Raw genomic sequence first — 21,119 nt, 5'->3', positions numbered from 1 at the left:
AGACAGGTTTACTTCTGTAAAACAAAGGTGTAACTTTGGTATACTTAACATGGTCTAAGTAACAACACACACACACACACACACACACACACACAGACAAATAGATTACAGATTGGGGAAAAACAGATTAATCAAATTTGAGTCCAGGGATGTACAATCCATGGATGTTTGGCAACCTTGCTGGTCTAAGGATGAATTTGGTAATCCTGCTGTTTCTCTAATGGATCTGATTTAAAGACATAGCTGGACCATTTGACTGTCTTCCTGGAGGCATCAATTCAAGGTTAATTTTTGTCAAGTAGACTTTGCCTGCAGCAAGAGTAACACTGGGTGGTCAGCAAATTGGGTTCAAAAATGTGCAAAATGGTTTGGAGAGAGCGGAAGGAAGGGGAGATCCCACTTGGGTCTTCTCTCATCAGCATCTCAATTCCATGTCCACTTACAGCAAAAACCAAAAACTCAAACACACATGGACTGTTATATGACCATTATGCCAAGACTCAAACATGGTGGTTATTATTGAATTCCCCTTTGTACTTTAATCAGTTCATGTCAGGGAATTCCTCTCTCTCAGTGAGGATCCTATTGTTCAAGTGATTAGCGTTTAATGTTTGCCTCTACCAGTTAAATATCTCAAGTGATTGCCTTGATGACTTGCGAATGTGGGCAAGTTATGTGGTTCTCCCATATTCCCCCTGGTAATTGTCCTTGATGGTCTTTGCCAATTTGGTGTCTCCTTTTCAATGGACTGGAATGTGAAATGCGCATTGATATAAATTGGGTAGCCATCTGGCTGCCTGATCAAATTACACTCTTAGGCTGAAATTTTGCCATTCTGTCCACCATGGGAATCAAAGTGGGCGAGAGGCAACACCTTGGAAAGATCCGCTGGTGGGATTTTACGATTACAGGATGAACGAGGCCGTAAAATCCTGTTTTAAAAAATTGAATTCCGGCTCCAGCTGGTGGATCAAAATAATTATTTCACGCTTTTGTGACAATTTCCGACTTTGTGTAGCAAGTTTGATGGGCTTATCTTTTCATGCCACCACAGGAGAAATGGATTTATTCAAAAATAATAAAGTTCTGGAATAATCTGCCAGACAGGGTGGTTGAGACAAAACACTGGGTTGTACAAAATGTAATAAGCTGTTTAGATGGGAGAGTTAGTTGGGCTCGAGTGATCAAAATCCATGCGTGAAACATTCTTAACTTCTCTGAATCCTTAAATTGTCCTCTTGTTAACTCTTAACTTTTCAACCTGCCATATCTTTTATCCTTCTGCCTTACATATTTCTCTCCCCCCTCCCCCCACCCCCACCCCGCAACATGCACTTTCTCCCTATGCTTTTAAAATATTCCCATCTCAAATTATTTGCTCTCTTACCATTTTATGACCTCATTCATTTGAGGTCAACCAAAGGAGGAAGAGAAATCTGTCAGTCGCGCAGAGATATGTGCCCTGTTTCAGTGCGTCGCTGGCATGCATCAAGATAGCAACTGGAGTAAACTGAGCTCATGTTCACTCACATCTCACCGGGCCTCATTTTCTCCTGCTGACCTTATGTAAGGGTGTTTGAACTGTGTAGGGCTTCAGTGCAACATGCACTAAAATCCGCATTTACATGCAGTGAAGTTTTTCTAATTTTTTTTTACATAACACGAGCATTTAAACTGCCCAAGAAGATCAATGTCAGTACAGCTGACAGTACATGGATCTGGTTGGTTAGGAGGGCTGTGATACATAGGAGGCGCGTTTTCAGCACCTGCTAGTGGAACAGAGCCTGATCTCTCTGAGTCTCAGAGCCAAGCTGTTAGAAGCACAGATCCCGGAGGGTCGAAGCGTGGAATCTCTGAATCACCGGAAAAAACGGTGGCAAACAATCCACCGAAAGTGAGAGAGGAAATCCGCTTACCTTAGAAACTCTCAGATACAATGGAAGAAAAGGTAGAATGGAAAAAAGCCCACTATGCTTTTAAATCGCGGTGGGACAGAACCGACGACCATATGTGCCGCAACAGCATGTCTTTCTTCCTGCATAAAACCATCAGGAGTGACTTCTTTTCAAGTTACCTCTTTCTCTTGGAACAATTGCCTTTGGGTGAGTTTAGTGTGATCGATCCAGTTATCAATATATAACGATGATCCAGTTAATTATAAAATGTTGTCTGAGTGAAATTATCCCAGTAAAGATATGCTTACCGCTTAAGCTAAATCTTAAACTCACCATTGGTTAAACAGGCGCTAAATGGATTTCTGATCCCTGGAATTCATTTAATTTGGCCAGATTTTATCATTACGTATTCAAGCGAAATGCCGCCCGATCGTAAATTTAAAATTTGCATTTATATAACGCCTCTGTCTACCGCCGGGCGTCTCAACGCGTTTGACAGCCAGTGAAGTTGGAATGCAGGAAACTCGGCAGCCAATTTGGCACACAGCAAGCTCCCATAAACTGCAATGTGTTAATGACCAGCCAAAGTGTTCTATGACTTTGATTGTGGGATGAAAATTGACCAATATCCGGAATCAAACTCACCCACCGAACAATATCGAACGTGTTATCCAGAATACGTCAGATTAAAATTTGAATTACTGAGGATCTTGTCATTTTAAGAGAAATGATCACTAACTCAGATGAGCTGTTTTAAAAAGGCTTATAATAGGTATGGCAATAACTCCTTAGGAGTGTATTTGAAGCAAATAATCTGCAGTATCAGAATCGTTTACTTTTTCTTCCAATAAAAAGAGTGGCATTGAGGGAACACTCTGGGGATCCCAGTTTGCATGCCACCAAGGCAGAAGGTAAAATTTGAAATCAATAAATAAACCTGGAATTAAAAATATCCAATGACCATGAAACTATTGGCAATTGTCATAAAAATCCATCTGGTTCACTAATTTCCTTTGGGAAAGGAAATCTGCCCTCCCTACCTGCTCTGGCCTACATGTGACTCCAGGCACAAAGCAAAGTGGCTGACTCTTAAATGGGCCCCAGTTTTGCTGGCCATACTTCAGAATACCCACATCCTGTGAATGAATTGATAAACAGTCGCCAGACATCTGAAAGCAACTTGCTACCAATAAAGCACTTTCTAAGTAAAGTCACTGTTGTAATATAGGAAATGGGGCATCTAATTTGCACACACCATGTGATAATGGTCAGGTAACCTGTTTCTGATAATGTTGATGCAGAAATAAATATTGGCAATGAAAAGCAGGGATAAGCACCATACTCTTCTTCAAGATTGTGCCATGGGACCTTATACATCCACTCAATCAAGCAATGGTTTAACATTTCATCTGAATCATCTGATCTTAGGTCATCAGTGCCAGGGATCCGGGTTCAATTCCATCCTCCGGTCACTGTCTGTGTGGAGTTTGCACATTCTCCCCATGTCTGCGTGAGTTTCCTCCAGGTGGTCCGAGTTCCTCCCATAGTCCAAAGATGTGTGGGTTAGGTTGAGTGGCCACAGTAAATTGCCCTTTAGTGTCAGGGGAACAAGTAAGGTAAATAAAATGGGGTTATGGGATAGGGCCCGGGTGGGATTGTGGTTGATGCAGAGTCAATGGGCCAAGTGGCCTCCTTCTGCACTGTAGGGATTCTATGATTCTATGAAGGACAGCACCTCCAACAATGCAGCACCCTTTCAGCATTGCGCTGGAATGTCAGGCTTGATTTTTGTGTTTAAGCCATAGAGTGGAACCTAAACCTGGAATCTTAAACCTGAACCAGTGAGGGTACTACCAATTGAGCCATGGCTGAATCAAGCACAAGATAAAACTTGTGACAGCATTGAACCCCTCAATGGATACTTACTGCCCTACTATGCTTTGTTATTTATGAAAAGTGCTTTTGCCAGTTTGGCCAATTTAGGCAGCAGGATTGAACATTATCAACAGCAGACACCTGCAACTGCAGCATGTGATGCAAACTATTGAAACATAAGAATGTACTGTAGTCCTATGATACCATGTGAACCAGATTGTACTGATAGGTTGTTTCCCTTTATTGTGAATTACATAACATTAACAGTTCATTCCCATTATGAACTGTGTAGTTGATTTAACAGTCTTTTGACATACCAATGCTATTTTCAATTATGTCCTTTGCTTGCTGACCTCCTCGTGGAACACTAAATGCACTTGTTTCAGTCATTATCTGAACTAGCCATCCATATGCAGCACATGTGATTTGAAATGTATAGGGGTAGTTACATATGGAAGTCTCTGAGAACATTCATAATAGTCTCTGCTGAATTACAACTTTATCCATTCAAAGGTAATGTTTTAGCAAATGGAGGTGAGGGACCAAAGCTCACCACATTACATGGCTCACCACATTTGAAAATTGTGTGAAAACAATTAGATACAGCAAGAAATAATAGCAAAAACAGAAAATGCTGGAAAATCTCAGCGAGTCTGACAGCATTGAGGAGAGAGGAGAAAGGGTTCTCTTTACCTCAATGCTGTCAGACCTGCTGAGATTTTCCAGCATTTTCTGTTTTTGTTTCAGATTCCAGCATCTATGGCAATTTGCTTTATTAAGAAATGTTAAGATAAAGACTAAGATAAAATCTTTATCTTAAGAAATAGTAGCAGCTCACCATCTTGAGTTATAGAATTTGTAAAATTTAGGAAGAACGGAAGCCCAAAGAAGATAATGATTTGCAAAATTCTGGGAAAGGAAGTGTTAGAGTAAGATATGAAGGGATAAATTCAGATTTCAATGCAGTGGCTATACAGAGAAAAGAAAAATAATCAGCTGCCTTATTTGGAACAAGAGAAGCAATGCCCAAATTATAGGAATGTGTTATGCTCTAGCATATTATGGACCTTCAGTCATTACTTTTAAAATGAACAAAGGACTGCAAAAGATAGCTGCCCGAGGGACACTTGACTGTGCAGATTGAAACCACTCCTCTATTTGAAGAGCAAACAAAAGGAATCTTCCAGATTGCTATTGCATCACTTTCTTGAAACTAATTCAATTAATGGATCATTCAAACAAAAATAAACTGATTGTCTCAAACTCTCAAAGTATCAAATGCCAACACAGAATGTTTAATCAACACACACTCTTTGTTTGGAAAAAGCATTTTGAATTTGCGGAAGTCATATGATGAGGAAACCATTTTGTTTGTCTTCTTAAATCAGCAAAAAAACTGCTGAGAGAAAATTCAAGTCATGCAAGTAGCTAATTTAACAGGCACAATATCTTAAAAAGGGGAGGACACCCCCTACATATTCCGACTTCAAGTTCATCTAAGAACCAATCTCTAGAAAATTCAATTACAAGAGACTCACAGCTTACTGATAATCCTTCACTTCATTAGACCTGCACTGCGCTATTGCGGTATATAACCTTCATCCGCAATTAATCTGAATGTGTGTGATGAATTAATGAAATATTGCATCATTTAATGGTAAATGTGTGATCCTAAATACTATTCTTTATATTTGAACTCATAAAAGCTTGCTGCTGAATTATCTAATTGGAAAACACATAACTCTTACATACAAACATATTGATCATGGGTAATATAAGAAACATAAATTTTGTCTGTGAGAAATAAATAGAGAAAAGTAAGAAAGAGTATGACAGAGACCAGAAGGCAGAAATGAAAGGATTATCCATCACAGAACAAGCTTTTTATTACAACTGGAACAGTAGAGTTTGTAGACTCATTACTTAATCAGTCTCAAATGAATTATAACACTTGACTTTTTGAAATACTGATTAATGGACTTTGTCTAGGAAGGACGCTGAGTTCCAGATGATCCTGTCCCAATATCCTAAGAACAAGAAGATTACCAGAGCTCTGTTCTAATATATTGTGTGGTTTTTACTGTTAAATTCCAGCTGCTTGGCAGTATGCACTTGGATACCCTTGAATGTTTGCACCTGTCAATCACAGGACTGATGAGAAAAGAAGCTGGGGATTTAAAAAAGGCAAACACTCAGTATTGGGAATGTGATATATGATTTATAATATCATTTAATGAGTCATCAAAGTGATGTGAAGTAATGCACTAATTTAAATTCTGTACACAAGCTATCTATCTCTGAATGTTTTACTTCCTGCACATTTACTTCCTATTTGATTACCTGCAACAACTGAATCAACTTTGTCACCAGGAAATAAGTAGCAGCAATTTATGCCCAAAAGGAGGCCATTCAGCTGATCACGTGTGTAGATACAAGCTTCAAAATTCAGCGACTTACTCCATTCCAATTTTCTTCATCCTCTTGTGCACCCTTTAATATTTTTTCCTCTTCGAGAGTTAACCAAAATCTTTCAATGCTGCAATTGAGCTGGCTTTAATAGCTACTGCTGACCTTACATGTTAGAATTGAGTAACTGTTAGAGTGAATTTAGTTTCCCCAACATTTCCCTTTATGCTTCCTGTGCCAATCCTTCATTTATATCCCCTTGTTGCTGATTCGTTGATTAGTAGAAATAATCTTTATTTATCTTCTCAAATCCTTTCAAAACTTTGAAGACTTCTATTATTTTGTCCATGTCCAGAGGACAACAGCACAAGATGCTCGACAGAAGGTGGTAGCCAGGAACAGTGCTGGGTATATTACAACTAATCTGAGAACAGATGTGGAAAACCTTAAGAATGCTGCTAAGGTAAATCTACCACATAATAACATTTAACAGGTAGATGAACCAAGAATATATGCCACAAAGTCTGCCAATTCTTCCACTTCACTACAGACCAATGCTGAGCCTTCTCATATCTATCCATGTTTTTATTGCATTTGCTCATACTCTGATAGTGTACACATTTCAGCTCCAGAGGAAAACCAAGGAATTCTAGATCAATTAGCTTAACCTTTGTTGTCAGGAAATTATTAGAGGTCCACAATTAAGAATAGGGTGACTGAACACTTTGAACATTTTCAGCTGATCAGAAAGAGCCAGCATGGGTTTGTACAGGGTAAGTTATGTCTGATGAACCTGACTGAATTTTTTGAAGAGGTGACTAAAATAGTGCACAAGAAAATGGCTATTTAAATGAATTTTCAGAAAGCATTTGATAAAGCTCTCCACTAGAGGCTTTTAACTAAAGTTCATGCTCATGGAATCAAAGGCAAATTATTGACCTGTTTTCGAAATTGACTGAGTGGCAGGTGACACACAATAGGCTTTAACTGGAGACATACGGTTAGTGGTGTCCCACAAGAATTTGACTGTTGGGGTGTCAACTATTTACTATATTTATTTACAATGTAGATAATAGGATAGAAAGTTAAACTTCCAAATTTTCCAATGACAGAAAGGTAGACAGTATTATAAACAGTATTGGAAACAAAAATTATAGAGAGGTATTCCTGGATTAAGTGGAAGATCAAATGTTGGAGTACTTTCTAAATGGTGAAAAGCTAGAAACAGTGCAGATCAAAGGAAATTTGGGGTTCACAGAATCCCACAGCGCAGAAGGCCCATCAAGTCTGCAATGACCACAATTTCACCCAGACCTATCCCTTAACCCCATGCATTTACCCTAGCTATTTCACTGACACCAAGAGGCAATTTAGCATGGCCAATCCGCCTAACCAAAACATCTTTGGACTGTGGGAGGAAACTGGAGCACCCTGAGGAAATCCATGCAGACACAGGGAGAATGTGCAAACTCCACACAGATAGTGAATGGGCAGCATGGTGGCACAGTGGTCAGCACTGCTGCCTCACAGCACCCGGAACTTGGATTTGATTCCTGGCTTGGGTAACTGCCGGTGTGGAGTTTACATGCTCTCCCCGGGTCTGCATGGGTTTCCTCCAGGCGCTCTGGTTTCCTCCCACAGTCTGAATGACGTGCTGGTTAGGTGCATTGACCCAAACAGGCGCTGGAGTGTGGCGTCTAGGAGAATTTCACAGTAACTTAATTGCATTGCTAATGTAATCCTTACTTGTGACTAATAAATAAACTTTACTTACTTCACCCAAGCCGGGAATTGAACCTGGGTCCCAGGCGCTATGAGGCAGTAGTGCTAACCAACTTGCCACTGTGCCACCCCGTTCATGTACATCAATCTTTTAAATGTCACAAACAGGGACATCCTTCCCTCCCTTCCTTCCTTCCTCCCTCCCGCCCTCCCTCCCCCCAGGCTGACAAGACCCTCTGGTCCTGCCAAAGTCAATGGACATTTAAATAGTTTGGTTCATCCATCGTAGGAGAACCTGCTGTGGTGATTATTTGGAGGACTAGAATATTAGGGGGTAGAAGTCATGCTTCAGTTATATAAAACATTAGTAGACTACATAAGTTACACAAGCAATTTGAACTTAATAATCCAAAATAGAATTTCAAAATTTAATTAAAACACAAACTGAGAGAAAGGTTAATATTGAGGCTGACATTAAAAAAAAGTAAATCACGTACTAGGATTCATTTATAGTTAAAGTTTTAAAGTTTATTTATTAGTCACAAGTAGGCTTACATTAACAATGCAATGAAGTTACTGTGAAAATCCCCTAGTCGCCACACTCCAACGCTTGTTCAGGTACACTGAGAGAGAATTTAACATGGCCAATCCATCTAATCTGCACATTTTTTGGACTGTGGAAGGAGACCAGAGCACAAGGAAGAAACCCATGCAGACACAGGGAGAACACATAGATTCCACACAGACCATGACCCAAGCCGGGAATCGAAGCCAGGTCCCTGGTGCTGTGAGAAAATAGTGCTAACCACTGTGCCACCGAATCAAAAAGCAAATAAGTCAATCATGTGCTGAGTCTTCATTAGATCATGTTGTGAGTATTGTGCATAGTTCTGGTCTCCATATCATAAAAAAAAAGCATTTTCTGGCCCTTCAATGATTGGACCCACTCTGGCGGATGCAGTGGGCCAGCCAAAGGTCCATTGAGTTTTGGTGGGGTTGGATGATTATGTGGGAGCGTTGAGACTGGAAAAATCCTGCCCATCCTGACAGCACATCCTGACACTGGAGAAGGTGCAAAAATGTTATAGGTCTAAGAGGTCATTCAGGATAAATGACTTTATCCAAAGGATGGTAAGAATATGGAACCTCTACCGCAAGGATTATCTGTGGTGAATAGCATTCAAAGGGAAACAAAATAAGCACGTGAGAGAGAAAGGAAATGAAGGATATGCTGATGGAGTTAGATGAAGAGGTGTGGGAAACTGATGTGGAGCATAAACACTGGCATTGATGATTGTTTCCCTCTGTCAGCTCTATGTAACTTTATATAAAGCTAACGAAAGAGGGACGTAAACCTGGTGATCCTTGTAATTCCTTTTGCAGACCTCTTATTTCCTACAGATACAAGTTTGAAAACCTGGGGGAAGCAAAGTAGGCTGTTCCGAAGTCTGCTGAAATAGCCAAAGGACACAGTGCCCACTAGGGGTTTTGCGCTTCCTTCATAGAATATCTGCAATAAATAAGAGTATTTGTGAAAGAGTTTTAATAGGACATATTTAGGAAACAGACTGTCAAAATTATACATTCCTAGATAGTGACAGAACTTGGATCCCCACCATTATTGTAATAGTAATTCTTTTGAAGCATTAGAAAAAAGCACTGCCGATACAGAAACTTATACTTCAAAACTCCTTCCTAAAATCCTTTAAAAATGGCAGCGTTGGATAGTTTACACTGGACTTAGCATTTAGAATTCATTTGAATAGGCTTATGGTATGATAATATTAACAATTGTGCCTGCTCTTTTTGTCATTCCTGCTTTCCATTTTATACAATTTCATCCCCTGTGTTTTGTCTTTCTGGGTCAGGCAATGAACCATTTATTGAACAAGGTGGTAGACAGGGACTGTTCCAAGGCCTCTGAAAATCCTGCTTGGAATTAATTTTTACTAGATGCACTAGAACATCTGGTCTCCATTTAGCATCTCTATCCTGACAACATGGTCAAGAATAGTAACTGGATTGCTTTATGCAGAATTATGGATGCAATCCACATCTTAACACCGGAGCACTGATATATTAATATTGTGCCTGTATTCAACCAGCTTTAGAATCAATACCAAAATCACACGGCTTTTCTCCCTTTGGGACAACTTAGAACCTTTCACTTCCAACTGAAACGATTGAAAAGAGGGATATCACAACATAATATATGTATGAAAAGCTGAGTTTGTTTTGTTCACTTTGTTAAAAAAAACTGTGTGTAGGAACAGCAACTCCAGCTGGATGACTTCACATGGCGCTGCAGTATGGATTGATGGCCTGATTCTACTTTGATGGCAGATTCTGCCTGCTCGCACATGGAGAAAAAAACAAAAGCTCTAAAAACGAGCTCAGGAAAACGCCATCCTTACAAAAACAGACATGTGGAGATGGAGGTGCAGGGTGATAAATCACTGCCAAACAACTTGCCAAATGCTAAACTTTGAATGTCTTTTCTCCATAACTATTAAACACCAAGCATTCAATCTTGATTCAAACTAAAGGGACAGTAATGCTTTCAATTATTTGCAGCTACATCGTATATCTTCTTGTCCAAAAATCCAACTCATTTAACTAATAGCCAAGTTCCCAGCCATTTTCACTGGAAAATAAAGTGCTATTACCTTTGCTGCAAGCCAAAATGTTTGGTTTAACTGATAGGGTGTGATGTGTAGTTCAGCATAATTTTACACTCTTTTAAATACATGCCATAAATGTATTATTAGGCATGGCAACTTCAGGATGATGGGTAATTTAATAAATAACTAAGAAAAGTAACCTGCACTCGGTTTTTGGCTGGCAACATTATAAACATTATAAAATCAAATGGCAAATTATTTGGACAAGTATTATGACATTAAAACCACTTCCTGTAATGATGCTCTGACGGAGGCTGAAAAATGAGCAAATGAAGAGTATGCATGTTAAATTACAAGATTGGTAAACAGTTCAATTTCTTTTCATATAAACATAATTTTTATTTTTTGTATTTTCTTTCAGTGAAACTGTTCACTTTGACAAGTGAAGTTATTAATGGTGAAATGCAGTTCTACGCCAGAGCTAGACGCTTCTATGAAGAGGTGCCAGCAACAGAGGAGGGTATGATGGGAGACTTTTTGGAACTCAACAGCATAGATGTGAAGTCCTCCAGTGTGTTTCTAAGGAAGTTTGTAGGAGTAAGTCCAAAGCTGCAGCTACAGATAGTTAACAGATACTGTGAATAACGTATGCCAAAAGAGAGCATTGTTAAAGCATAAAAATAAATATGGCAAAACTTCAAGTTTATGTAAATGAGATATGTCAGAGTTAGGGAATAGAGCTCAAAGTTTTGAAAGCTTCTCAAAAAGTTTGAAATCATGCCAGGAAGGTCCTAGTTTCAATATCAATCTGGACTGAGTTAGCTTTCGGCAAGCCTAAATCAGCCAACTTTTCCATTCTCCATGCTGGAAATCAAATCAAGTCTGTATGTGTGTGAAGAATGCATCAGACTTAGCTGTGATGTCCAATGCTGAATAAATTGCCATCAGCATCTGGGCTCAGTCTCTGTTCATGCATTAATTGAATGTGGGATTCATTGATAAAGCCAGCATTTATTGCTCATTTTTAATTGTCCTTGATTCTGTGATTAAACTTCCTGTATGAATCATGCAGTCCATGAGGTGAGACTCCATTCCCACAGTGTTAACAGGTAGAGAATCCAGGACTTGAACCAACAACAAAGAAGGAACAGCAATATAGTTCCACGTCAGGATGATGTGTGACTCAGAGGGAAACTTGCCAGCTGCCCTTTTCCTTCTAGGTGGTTGACGTCACAGGTCTGGAAGATGCTATCAAAGGAGCTTTGGCAAGTTGCTGCAGTGCATCTTGTAGATGGTGCGCATTGCCACCACTGTGTGCCAGAATTGGAGGGTGTTATTGCTTAGTGTAGTGAATGGGATGTCAATCAAACAGATTGCTTAGTTCTGAATGATTTGAGCTTCCTGAATATTGTTAGAGTTGCATTCATTCAGTCAAGTGGAGGGTATTTAATTTCACTCCTCATTACTGCTTTGTCAATGATAGGAAAGTTTTGGGGGAGGGGGTAAGGAGGCAAGTTACTCACCAGAGAATATCCAGCCTTTGACCTGCTCTTGCAGCCACAGTATTTATGTGGCTGGTGCAGTTACTTTTTTGGTCAATGGTGACATCAAAGGTATCGATGGCGTGGGATTCTGCAATGGTAACACCACTGAATGCCAAAGGGAGATGGTTAGGCTCTCTCTTGGAGATAATCTAACACTTGTGTGGCATTAATTTTAATTTCTACTGCCCCAATGCTGTCCAGGTCTTGCTGAATGTGCTTACAGTCTGCTTCATTATCGAAGGAGCTGCAAATAATACGAAACACTGCACTCCACAGCGAAGATCCCAAAGTCTAATTTTATTTTGGAGGGATGGTCATTGAATAAGTAGCTGAAGATAAGTGGACCAAGGACATTATTGTGAGGAACTCTTGCAGCTGTGTCCTTGGGCTAAGATGAATGACATGCACCAACCACAATTATCTTCCTTTGTGCATTACATGAATCCAGCCAGTGGAGAGTTTTATTAGGGCTCTTTGATTCCACGCGCAGTTAATTCCTTGAGGTAAAGATCAATCACTCTCACTTTGTCTCTGGAATTCAGTTGTTTCAATTACATATGGAACAAAGCTATAATGCAGTCTTGAGCCAAGTTGCCCTGGTGGAACTCAAACTGACTATCAGTGAGCGGATTGTTGGTGAGTAAGTGCTGCTTTAATGGCACTGTTGAAGACACCTTCTGTCACTTTGTTGTTGGTTTAGAGTGGACTGATAAGACAAATTGGAGGAATTGAATTTGCTTTGCTCTTTCTGGAGCAATAACAAAGATATTGTGCATTTTTATAGCATTTTTGATACAATAAGTTAGCTCAAAAATAAGTTAGTTGTTAGTGCCCAAAGATAGGTTTTAAACAGGCATTTGGAGGGGTGCAGGAAAAGTGGGAGTTAAGGGAGAGAATTCCAGAACATTGCTGAAATGGCTGAAGGCTCAAGACAGAGAGAGGTGGGAGCTCTAAAAGAATCCAGAAAGCAAAGAGTGCAAATTGGAAAATAGGGAGAATGAAGAGGTAGAGTGGGATGAGGCCATATAAGGATAAAGATTTTGAAATTATGTAGGAATTGGGAGACAAAGGGGCTGGTAAGATTGGGGCAGCACAGCCTAACGTGAAATTGTGTATTGGCAGTGGAGTTTTGAATGTTGCAATTTGTGAAGGAATCATGAGGACTTTGGGAGTAAGCCAGTCTTAAAGTGCTAAAGGCATAAAGAAGCATTTCATTGGCAATGAGAATGGGTGAAGGAGCAGTGCTCTGAAAGCTAGTGGCTTTTGCTATCAAATAAACCTGTTGGACTTTAACCTGGTGTTGTGAGACTTCTTGTTGTCTTTACCCCAATCCAACGCCGGCATCTCCATATAATGGGAATGAAGTACAGATGCTTATGGTTGCATAGTTTCAAGTCAAAATAGGTGTATTCATGGTCGCAGGGATTTGAAATGCAATTTGTGATCAAACAATGGTTGTTTTTAATCATGATCAGCCAATTTAGGCATTGCAGGAAATAGATAGATTTAAAAGCTAAAGTGTGGAGATTTAAGTGAGTGATAGCTTCAATCTTGCTGAGATTAAGTTAAAGGAAATTGTTTTTCATACAGGAATTGATATCAGCCAATCAATGTTTAAGGATTTTGCTGGGAGACAGTGGGGAAAGGGGGTAGGGAATGGGGACAAGTACCAGCTTAGTATGGCAGTAGGGATGCATCAATATACATGTAAAGCAAGTAACACCAACATATTTGGTCACCAAGAACAGCATGTAGACAGGGAATGGAGGTTTGAGATTTTTCAAGGTGATTTTGTGGAGTGAGGGAAAAAATCATTGCAAAAGTCATGCTAACAGTTTTGTGATAGGTAAGAGTGTATTTGCATATTGGTGCCAATTGGCACAGATCATGGGATGTAAGAAGACATTGCTTACTGTAATTGTCATTACGAAGACTGATAATTGTGACTGACCGGGGCAGTCTTGATGCTGTGGGTAAGGCAGGGCAGCAGATAATAGGAGCAAGTTAATGAGTGCATTATGAGCAGCACAGTTCCATAATATATACAATAATTTGTTTTCTTTATCAATATGCGTGAGAATGTTGCCACCATCTTCACGGCTGATGGTTTGGAAACACACGAATTAAAGTGGAAATGTGCTGCTCGTCATGCCGGTCATGGTGAGTTACTAGTAGCTAGCTATTGATGGTGTACTAGTTGGTTAATAAACAACACAGCAACTACCATAGAAACTAGAAGCAGGTCTAGGCCATTCAGCTCTTTGAGCCTGCTCCACCATTCATTTTGAACCTGGCTGATCACTGAATTCAATATCCTGATCCCCACTTCTTCCCATATCCCTTGATCCTTTAGCCTCAAGAGCTGTTTCTAATTTATTCTTGAACTCAGATAATGTTTGGCCTCAACTACATTTTGTACTAGTGAATTCCACACATTCGCCACCCTGTCGGTGGTCAATTTCTCCTCACCTCAGTTCTAAAAGGTTTATCCCTTATCCTTAAACTATGACACCCTGGTTCTGAACTCCCCCACCATTGGGAATATTTTGGGTAATGGAAGGAGATGAACAGAGCCCAAGGTGGGACATCTGGAACTTTGGGGCCAAATCAATGATCTGTGGCAGACACAATAATCTAATATTTGAGCTATTGTGAACCACAGTAAGCAAGGATGCGGTTGATGATTGGACAGCTAATCTGCCTGTCTAATGGATCCTGGGACTGTAGATTTTCCAGTAGTTGCTAGGGTGTTTCCCATTTAGCTCCAGGTAACCCTGAAGACAAATGTTGTAACAGATAAGATGGCTGCACACTGGGAAACTTATCAGTGGCTTCTACTGATAGCATGCAAATTCTAAACACTAAGCCTGTTGCACACCTGAGGGATTTAAACCTTGACTTAATCAAGCTTAATCAATCAGGGCAAGATTTTCAGGGTGGCAAGCATCGTTGTGTGTGTGTGTGTGTGTGTGTGTGTGGAGGAGGCGGTGGGGTGGGGTGTAATGTGGTGATGGTAGGGGTGGAGAGGTGAGCATGTTAGTAGGTGGTACTATGTGTTATGTTCAGGTGAGGGGAAATTTAGAAAGTTGAAGACTAAAGAGTATGCAAGATTGCAAGGTAGCTGGGTACTATTAATCAGAGTGTGATAGGAAGGAACAGAAGGATAACAGCGCTCTGGAAAACAGGGTCAGAGAGTGAGAAATGGTAAAAACAGAGAAGTAAAGGCTCTTTATCTGAATGTACACATTACTCAAAACGAAATAGATGAATTAATGGCATAAATAGAAACAAATAGTTATGATATGGTAGCCATTACAGTGACATGGTTGTAAATTGACCAAGGCTAGGAATGAAGATTCAGGGATATTTGACATTTCACTATGGTAGGAAGGATGGAAAAGGAGGTGGACTAGAATCATGGAGTGCAGAAGAGGCTATTGGACCCATCAAATCTGCACCAACACATTAGAAACACCTGAATTCCCGCCTAATCCCATCTGCCAGCACTTGGCCCATAGCCCTGATTGTTATGATGTGCCAAGTGCTCAGCCAGAATAGCTCTGTTAATAAAGGATGAGGTCAACAAAATAGTCAGAAAAGTGTCAGTTTCGGTGAAGGTGAGAAATAGCAAAGGAAAGAAGTTGCTGGTAGTAGATTATAGGCATCCTTGCAGAATCTGTACTGTAGGACAGAGTATAAATCAAAAAATAATGGGAAGAAACGTATTGCAATAATGCTGGGTGATTTTAATCTTCATATAGATTGGGTGAATCAAATTGCAAAAGTTGTCCTGATGCAGTGTTCATATAAAGAATTTGGGACTGTTTCTTAGAAAAATATGTTGTGGAATTGACAACGAAACAGACTATGTTAGACCTAGTAATGTATAATGAGGCAGGATTTATTCATGATCTCATGACAAAGGATCCTCTGGGCAAAACTGATCATGGTATAATTGATGGGCAGCACTGTGACACAATGGTTAGCACTGCTGCCTCACAACGCCAGGGACCTGAGTTCAATTCCTGGTTTGAGTCATTGTTTGTTCAGAGTCTGCCAGTTCTCCCCCTGTCTGCCTAGGTTTCCTTTGGGTGCTCTGGTTTCCTCCCACAATCTGAAAGATGTGCTGGTTCGATGCATTGGCCGTGCTATATTCTCCCTCAGTGTATTCAAACAGATGCTAGACTGTGGTGAATAGGGGACTTTCACAGTAACTTCATTGCCATATTAATGTAAGCCTACTTGTGACACTAATAAATAAACTTAAACTTAATTTCACATCCAATTTGAGGTCAAAAAAATTGAAACTGAAACTAGTGCCTTAAGCTTAAATGAAGGAAATTACAGATGTGTAAAGACAAAGTTAACTAATGTGGACTGGGAAAATAGGTTAAAAGGTAAAACAATTGATAAAAATGACAGATATTTAAGGAAATATTTCATAACCCTTATTAACCTCATTTAATGATGGATTTCCTTACATTGGAGGTAGTTCAGAGGAGGTTCACAAGGTTGATTCCTGGGATGAAGGAGTTGTCTTATGAGAAAAATTTGAACAGGTTGCGCCTATTTTCATTTTAGTTTAGACAAATGACAGTTCACTTTATTGAAATATATAAGATTCTGAACAAGTCTGACAGGATAGATGTTGAGAGAATGTTCCCCCTCCTGGGAGAATTTAGAATTGTGAGAACAGTTTCCAAATAAGTAGTTTCCCATTTAAGATGGAGGTGAGAAGAAATTTTTTCTCTCAGAGGGCTATCAATCTTTGGAATGCTCCACCAAAAAGAGCAGTGAAGACCACGTCATTGAACATGTTCAAAGCCGATTAAGACAGATTTTTGACATACAAAGGAGTCAAGGATTATGGGGGAGCAAACAGGAAAGCAGTGTTGAAGCCATGATCAGATCAGCCATGATCTCATTGATTGGGGCTGAATCAACTGACACTCCTAAGTATGTCCTTACGGATGAATGTGCATAATCTGCAGAGCAAAAATAAACTCTACCTGTAGTAGATTTCTCAGTGGTTTGTTTTATAGTGTGGTAGGTTTTTGAATGTCACAGACTCAATTGAGAACAAAAAAAATTATAAACAGTCACTCATCTGCCTTCTTGACTACACTGCGTTTACGTAAGACCATTAAGAATTATAGGTGCAGATGTTAGGGAACAAGGATGTCATGCTCATGAAAAAGAATGACAATGTAGAGACAAAAGACAATTATAATAACAATTTTAAAAGAAACTGCTGCATATGCACAACAAGTCAATCAATGTTCAAAAGAGTAAGAGGCCAAGACTTTCTTTTTCAAATGATGGGTTGTACTCAAAATACCAACCTAATTTCTTACCTCAAGGTAACAGTGGATGCAACCTCCATCATAATCACCTCTTGAGAAAATTGTTTTACATTATTCAAAAACATTTATTAATGTTTGCTCTCTTTTTATGCCAATAACACAACCTCTATATTTTCAAATTCAAAAACTGTTACGTTTCTTGATTTTCAGCCAATCTTCCACTGAACATACATAAAGAAAGTTGCTGCCCAGGAATTAATAATGTTGACTGCTTGTTGAATCAGCCTCAAAGGGCAAAATGCCTTTGAAAGGTGTATAATTGACAATCTTCATGCCCCCAGAGCCTGAACTATATTCATTTTGATATTTTGATGCAAAAAACAATCAAAGTGGAGAACAGACCTATGCGAGATTTGTGTGATCTTATTTCCCAAATTAGAAATCATTTATGTAACCAACTGACAAAAGAGCACGGGATTTGATTTTAACACAATGCAAATACATAGGTTTTGAATGAGTTAGAAATCTCATCAGCATGAATGGTGGTAACATTCCGGCCTCTGGCTATAAGCTGCTCAATATCAATCTGTTGTAAACTAATAATGTAGGTTCAATTTTTATAGGGCCCAGGAAAAGCTGGTACTGAGTACGCCTTGGATTGTGGCTGTGGAATTGGCAGAGTTACCAGATGGGTCCTACTTCCAGTTTTCTCCTCTGTTGACGTTGTGGACATGATGGATAACTTTTTATTTGAAGCTCTTTCCTACATAGGAAGAGGTGTACAAAAAGTGAAGGATTATTTCTGCTCGACCTTACAAGACTTCACTCCAGCCATCAAAAAATATGACGTTATCTGGATTCAGTGGGTAACGGGTGAGTCATAATTAGAGTGTTGCAGAGTCTAACAACATTTATCACTGTACTGTTATCCTGATAACTTTACCACTTAAAATTATTGCCAGATTTTCCATCTATTTATATTTAGTGGACAGTCTTGTGTGTTGCGCACACAAGTTCACACTTCCCCAATATGTTTGCTGAAATTTGAAAAAGTGACAAATTGGTTTGAGTTATTTTTGTCACATGTATTAGTATACGTGTAAAGAATTGTTTCTTGCATGCTATACCGACAAAGCATACAGTTCATACAGAAGGAAACGCGAAAGTCAGAATGTAGTGTTACAGTTATAGCTAGGTGTAACAAAAGATCAATTTAATGCATGATAGGTCCATTCAAAAGTCTGACGGCAGCAAGGAAGAAACTGTTCTTGAGTCAGTTGATACATGACCTCAGACTTCTGTATCTTTTTCCCGATGGAAGAAGGTGGAAGAGAAAATGTCCAGGGTGCGTGAGGTCCTTAATTATGTTGGCTGCTTGCCGAGGCAACGGGAAGTGTAGACAGAGTCAGTGGATGGGAAACTGGTTTGCGTGATGGATTGGGCTACATTCACAACCTTGAAATTGAAAAATGGATCCAAAATTAATAGAAACTCAAAGAACAGTTTGAGTTGATGGCCGGGATTCTCCCAAAGAAATTCTAATTTCCCAATGTGTGGGAAAATAGGACTAAATCCCGCTGCTTTTTTAGCATGATTTCCAGACTGAATCTCCGACGCTCTGCGCGTCACAGAATGCCCTAGTGGGATTCTCTCTGAAAAGTCTGGGGCGAGACCTATTTCCGCTCGAGAGGCTGACAGCATTGTGATGAGCAGGGCACTGTGCAAATGCCCATCTGTCAGAGCGGAGATTGATGCATGGGCAGTGAACGCCATCCCCCCCACCCACATCTCCCCCCACCCCCATCCCACCCCACTCCCATTGCTGTCCTTCAGATCACTGGCCAGCCTGATCTCTGGCCTGCCCCACAATCACTTCGCACCCCCCAATACTGACCTTCTGACCCCCCACTTACCCTCTCCTCCACCCCTGGTCGGCAGAAATCGTAGGCTGGGAGACGCACAGAGCCTATGATACCCAGCGAGAATCCTGCAAAGTGGCTGCTGCTGATGACTCCTGGCCCATTGCATGACTCAAGCAGAAAGATCAAATTATTCCTTATTGGATAAAAAAGAAGGAGCACTCATGCCATCTTTGTGCACCTCAACAACAAATTATAGAACAACATTTGAAGCAGTCAAGGATAAGCTTGGCTTTTTACTTTCTTGGCTGGGGATAATATATTGAACATGATTCACAACAGAGAGGAAAACAATAAGCACAACCTAAAATCTGAAAAGATCAGGTTCTAAGTATATCTTTTCTCCCAATGCAGGACATTTAACTGATAAGGATCTGATGGAATTCCTAATAAGATGCAAGTACAGCCTGAAGGATGATGGAGTTATCATTATTAAAGATAATGTTGGTCGACAGGGATGCATTCTGGATCAAACAGATAGTAGTGTGATTCGGGATATTGAGATTCTGACGGACATCATAGCTAAAACTGATCTGGAGATCATCTGTGCAGAGAAACAGCTGGACATCCCTGAACAGTTTGTACCTGTGTGGATGTTGGCCTTGAAATAGTATTTCTTCTGACTAATTTTCTAACTTAAATCGTGTAATAGACCAAGATTTTTGACATCCATACTTTATCTAATAGTTACCACTAGATAACTGCATACATTGATCTACAAAAGTCCAGTGTAATAAACCATATTTCATCCAGTCTGTACATAGTCAACCATTAATTTTTTTGTTTTTGTGTTGGTGTTGCATTAGATTGAAAAGTGTAAAGCATTTCCTTTTCTTTCCCATGCAACGTAATAATTATGGTCAAGATAGGTAAATGGGCTGTCTATATTAACATTATTCATGCTTGGATCAATAATGTCATCTAAATTGGTCATCTTGAACAATCAAAATAATTAAATCATTTTCAGTGTTACCCAATTGCTGCTGGACATGTATGGTCTCAATTCAACCCTTTTATACTGATTTTCTGTAGAAGTGATTTTGTTCGAAATGGAGTCTTTATCAATTGAAAGTGTGTACCAGACCGGGTCTGCAGAACTGCAGATATTTTTAGATATTGGGATTGTAAGAAATCTCCATCAAATCCTAAACAAAAACTTAGAACAACCTTTATGTTTAAAATCATACTAATCTTCAACTCCACATTTATATTTTTATCCAACACTAACAGTTTTGTGCTCTAGACTACCAAAGGTAATACTGGATAGTTTGCCTGGTTTGTGTACATACAGGAATACACAGTAGAAAATAGAAGAAAAATGTTTGCTCATTGGAGCTACCCATCTCCAAGTATAACCGGGTTAAACTTAAACAATTGAATGAAAAAACGTTTTTACACCATTACTACAATATCAATGACATCATGAAGTTCATATGTTATATGTGAATGTACAATGTGAATTATTTACAAAAATCTCAGTTTTGTTTATGATTTGGATTAAGCCATAATGGTAATTAAAACAGTTTTGTTGACTGGTTTTCTTTCTCTGTTTGGGAATGGTCAATGATCCAGTTGAACCTGCTCGACCAAAATAGTGAGCTGCCAAATTAGCACGAGAGATATATGGGCAGCCCAGCAGTTGAATGTAAATGAAGCCAAATTATCAACTAGCTGAGGCATCTTCTCAGCAACATTTGTGGGTGGTTCCATCTGATTAGTCTGCCTATCACTTACCTGATGGACTGCAAAAATGAAAATCAAATCACATTAATCACACAACTGATGATATAGTTGTGGAGATTCTCATGGGTTTATTGAATAAAATGTCAGTGCT

General features: G+C 39.5%; 1 protein-coding gene across 1 annotated transcript; it reads left to right on the top strand.

The window, feature by feature from the left end:
- Positions 1 to 1,761: 1,761 nt before the first annotated feature.
- ntmt2 (N-terminal Xaa-Pro-Lys N-methyltransferase) lies at positions 1,762 to 20,774 on the top strand. The gene is made up of 4 exons (XM_080196590.1): positions 1,762 to 2,102; positions 10,941 to 11,116; positions 17,990 to 18,239; positions 19,640 to 20,774. Exons 1-4 carry the CDS (start codon positions 1,937 to 1,939, stop codon positions 19,894 to 19,896), a joined length of 849 nt encoding a protein of 282 aa, XP_080052716.1. The 5' UTR covers positions 1,762 to 1,936; the 3' UTR covers positions 19,897 to 20,774.
- The last annotated feature ends 345 nt before the right edge of the window (positions 20,775 to 21,119 follow it).

The sequence above is a fragment of the Carcharhinus amblyrhynchos genome, chromosome 9, assembly GCF_965287045.1.
Source record: "Carcharhinus amblyrhynchos chromosome 9, sCarAmb.v2.hapA, whole genome shotgun sequence".
Lineage (NCBI taxonomy): Eukaryota > Metazoa > Chordata > Chondrichthyes > Carcharhiniformes > Carcharhinidae > Carcharhinus > Carcharhinus amblyrhynchos.
The sequence above is the reverse complement of the archived record's forward strand: the minus strand, read 5'-3'. Positions and strand labels throughout refer to the sequence as shown.

Coding starts and splice junctions, on each gene's coding strand:
- ntmt2 (XM_080196590.1), top strand. CDS start 1,937: ATGGAAGAAAAGGTAGAATGGAAAAAAGCCCACTATGCTTTTAAATCG. Junction 11,117..17,989: donor TTCTAAGGAAGTTTGTAGGA/GTAAGTCCAAAG, acceptor CAATTTTTATAG/GGCCCAGGAAAAGCTGGTAC. Junction 18,240..19,639: donor CTGGATTCAGTGGGTAACGG/GTGAGTCATAAT, acceptor CTCCCAATGCAG/GACATTTAACTGATAAGGAT.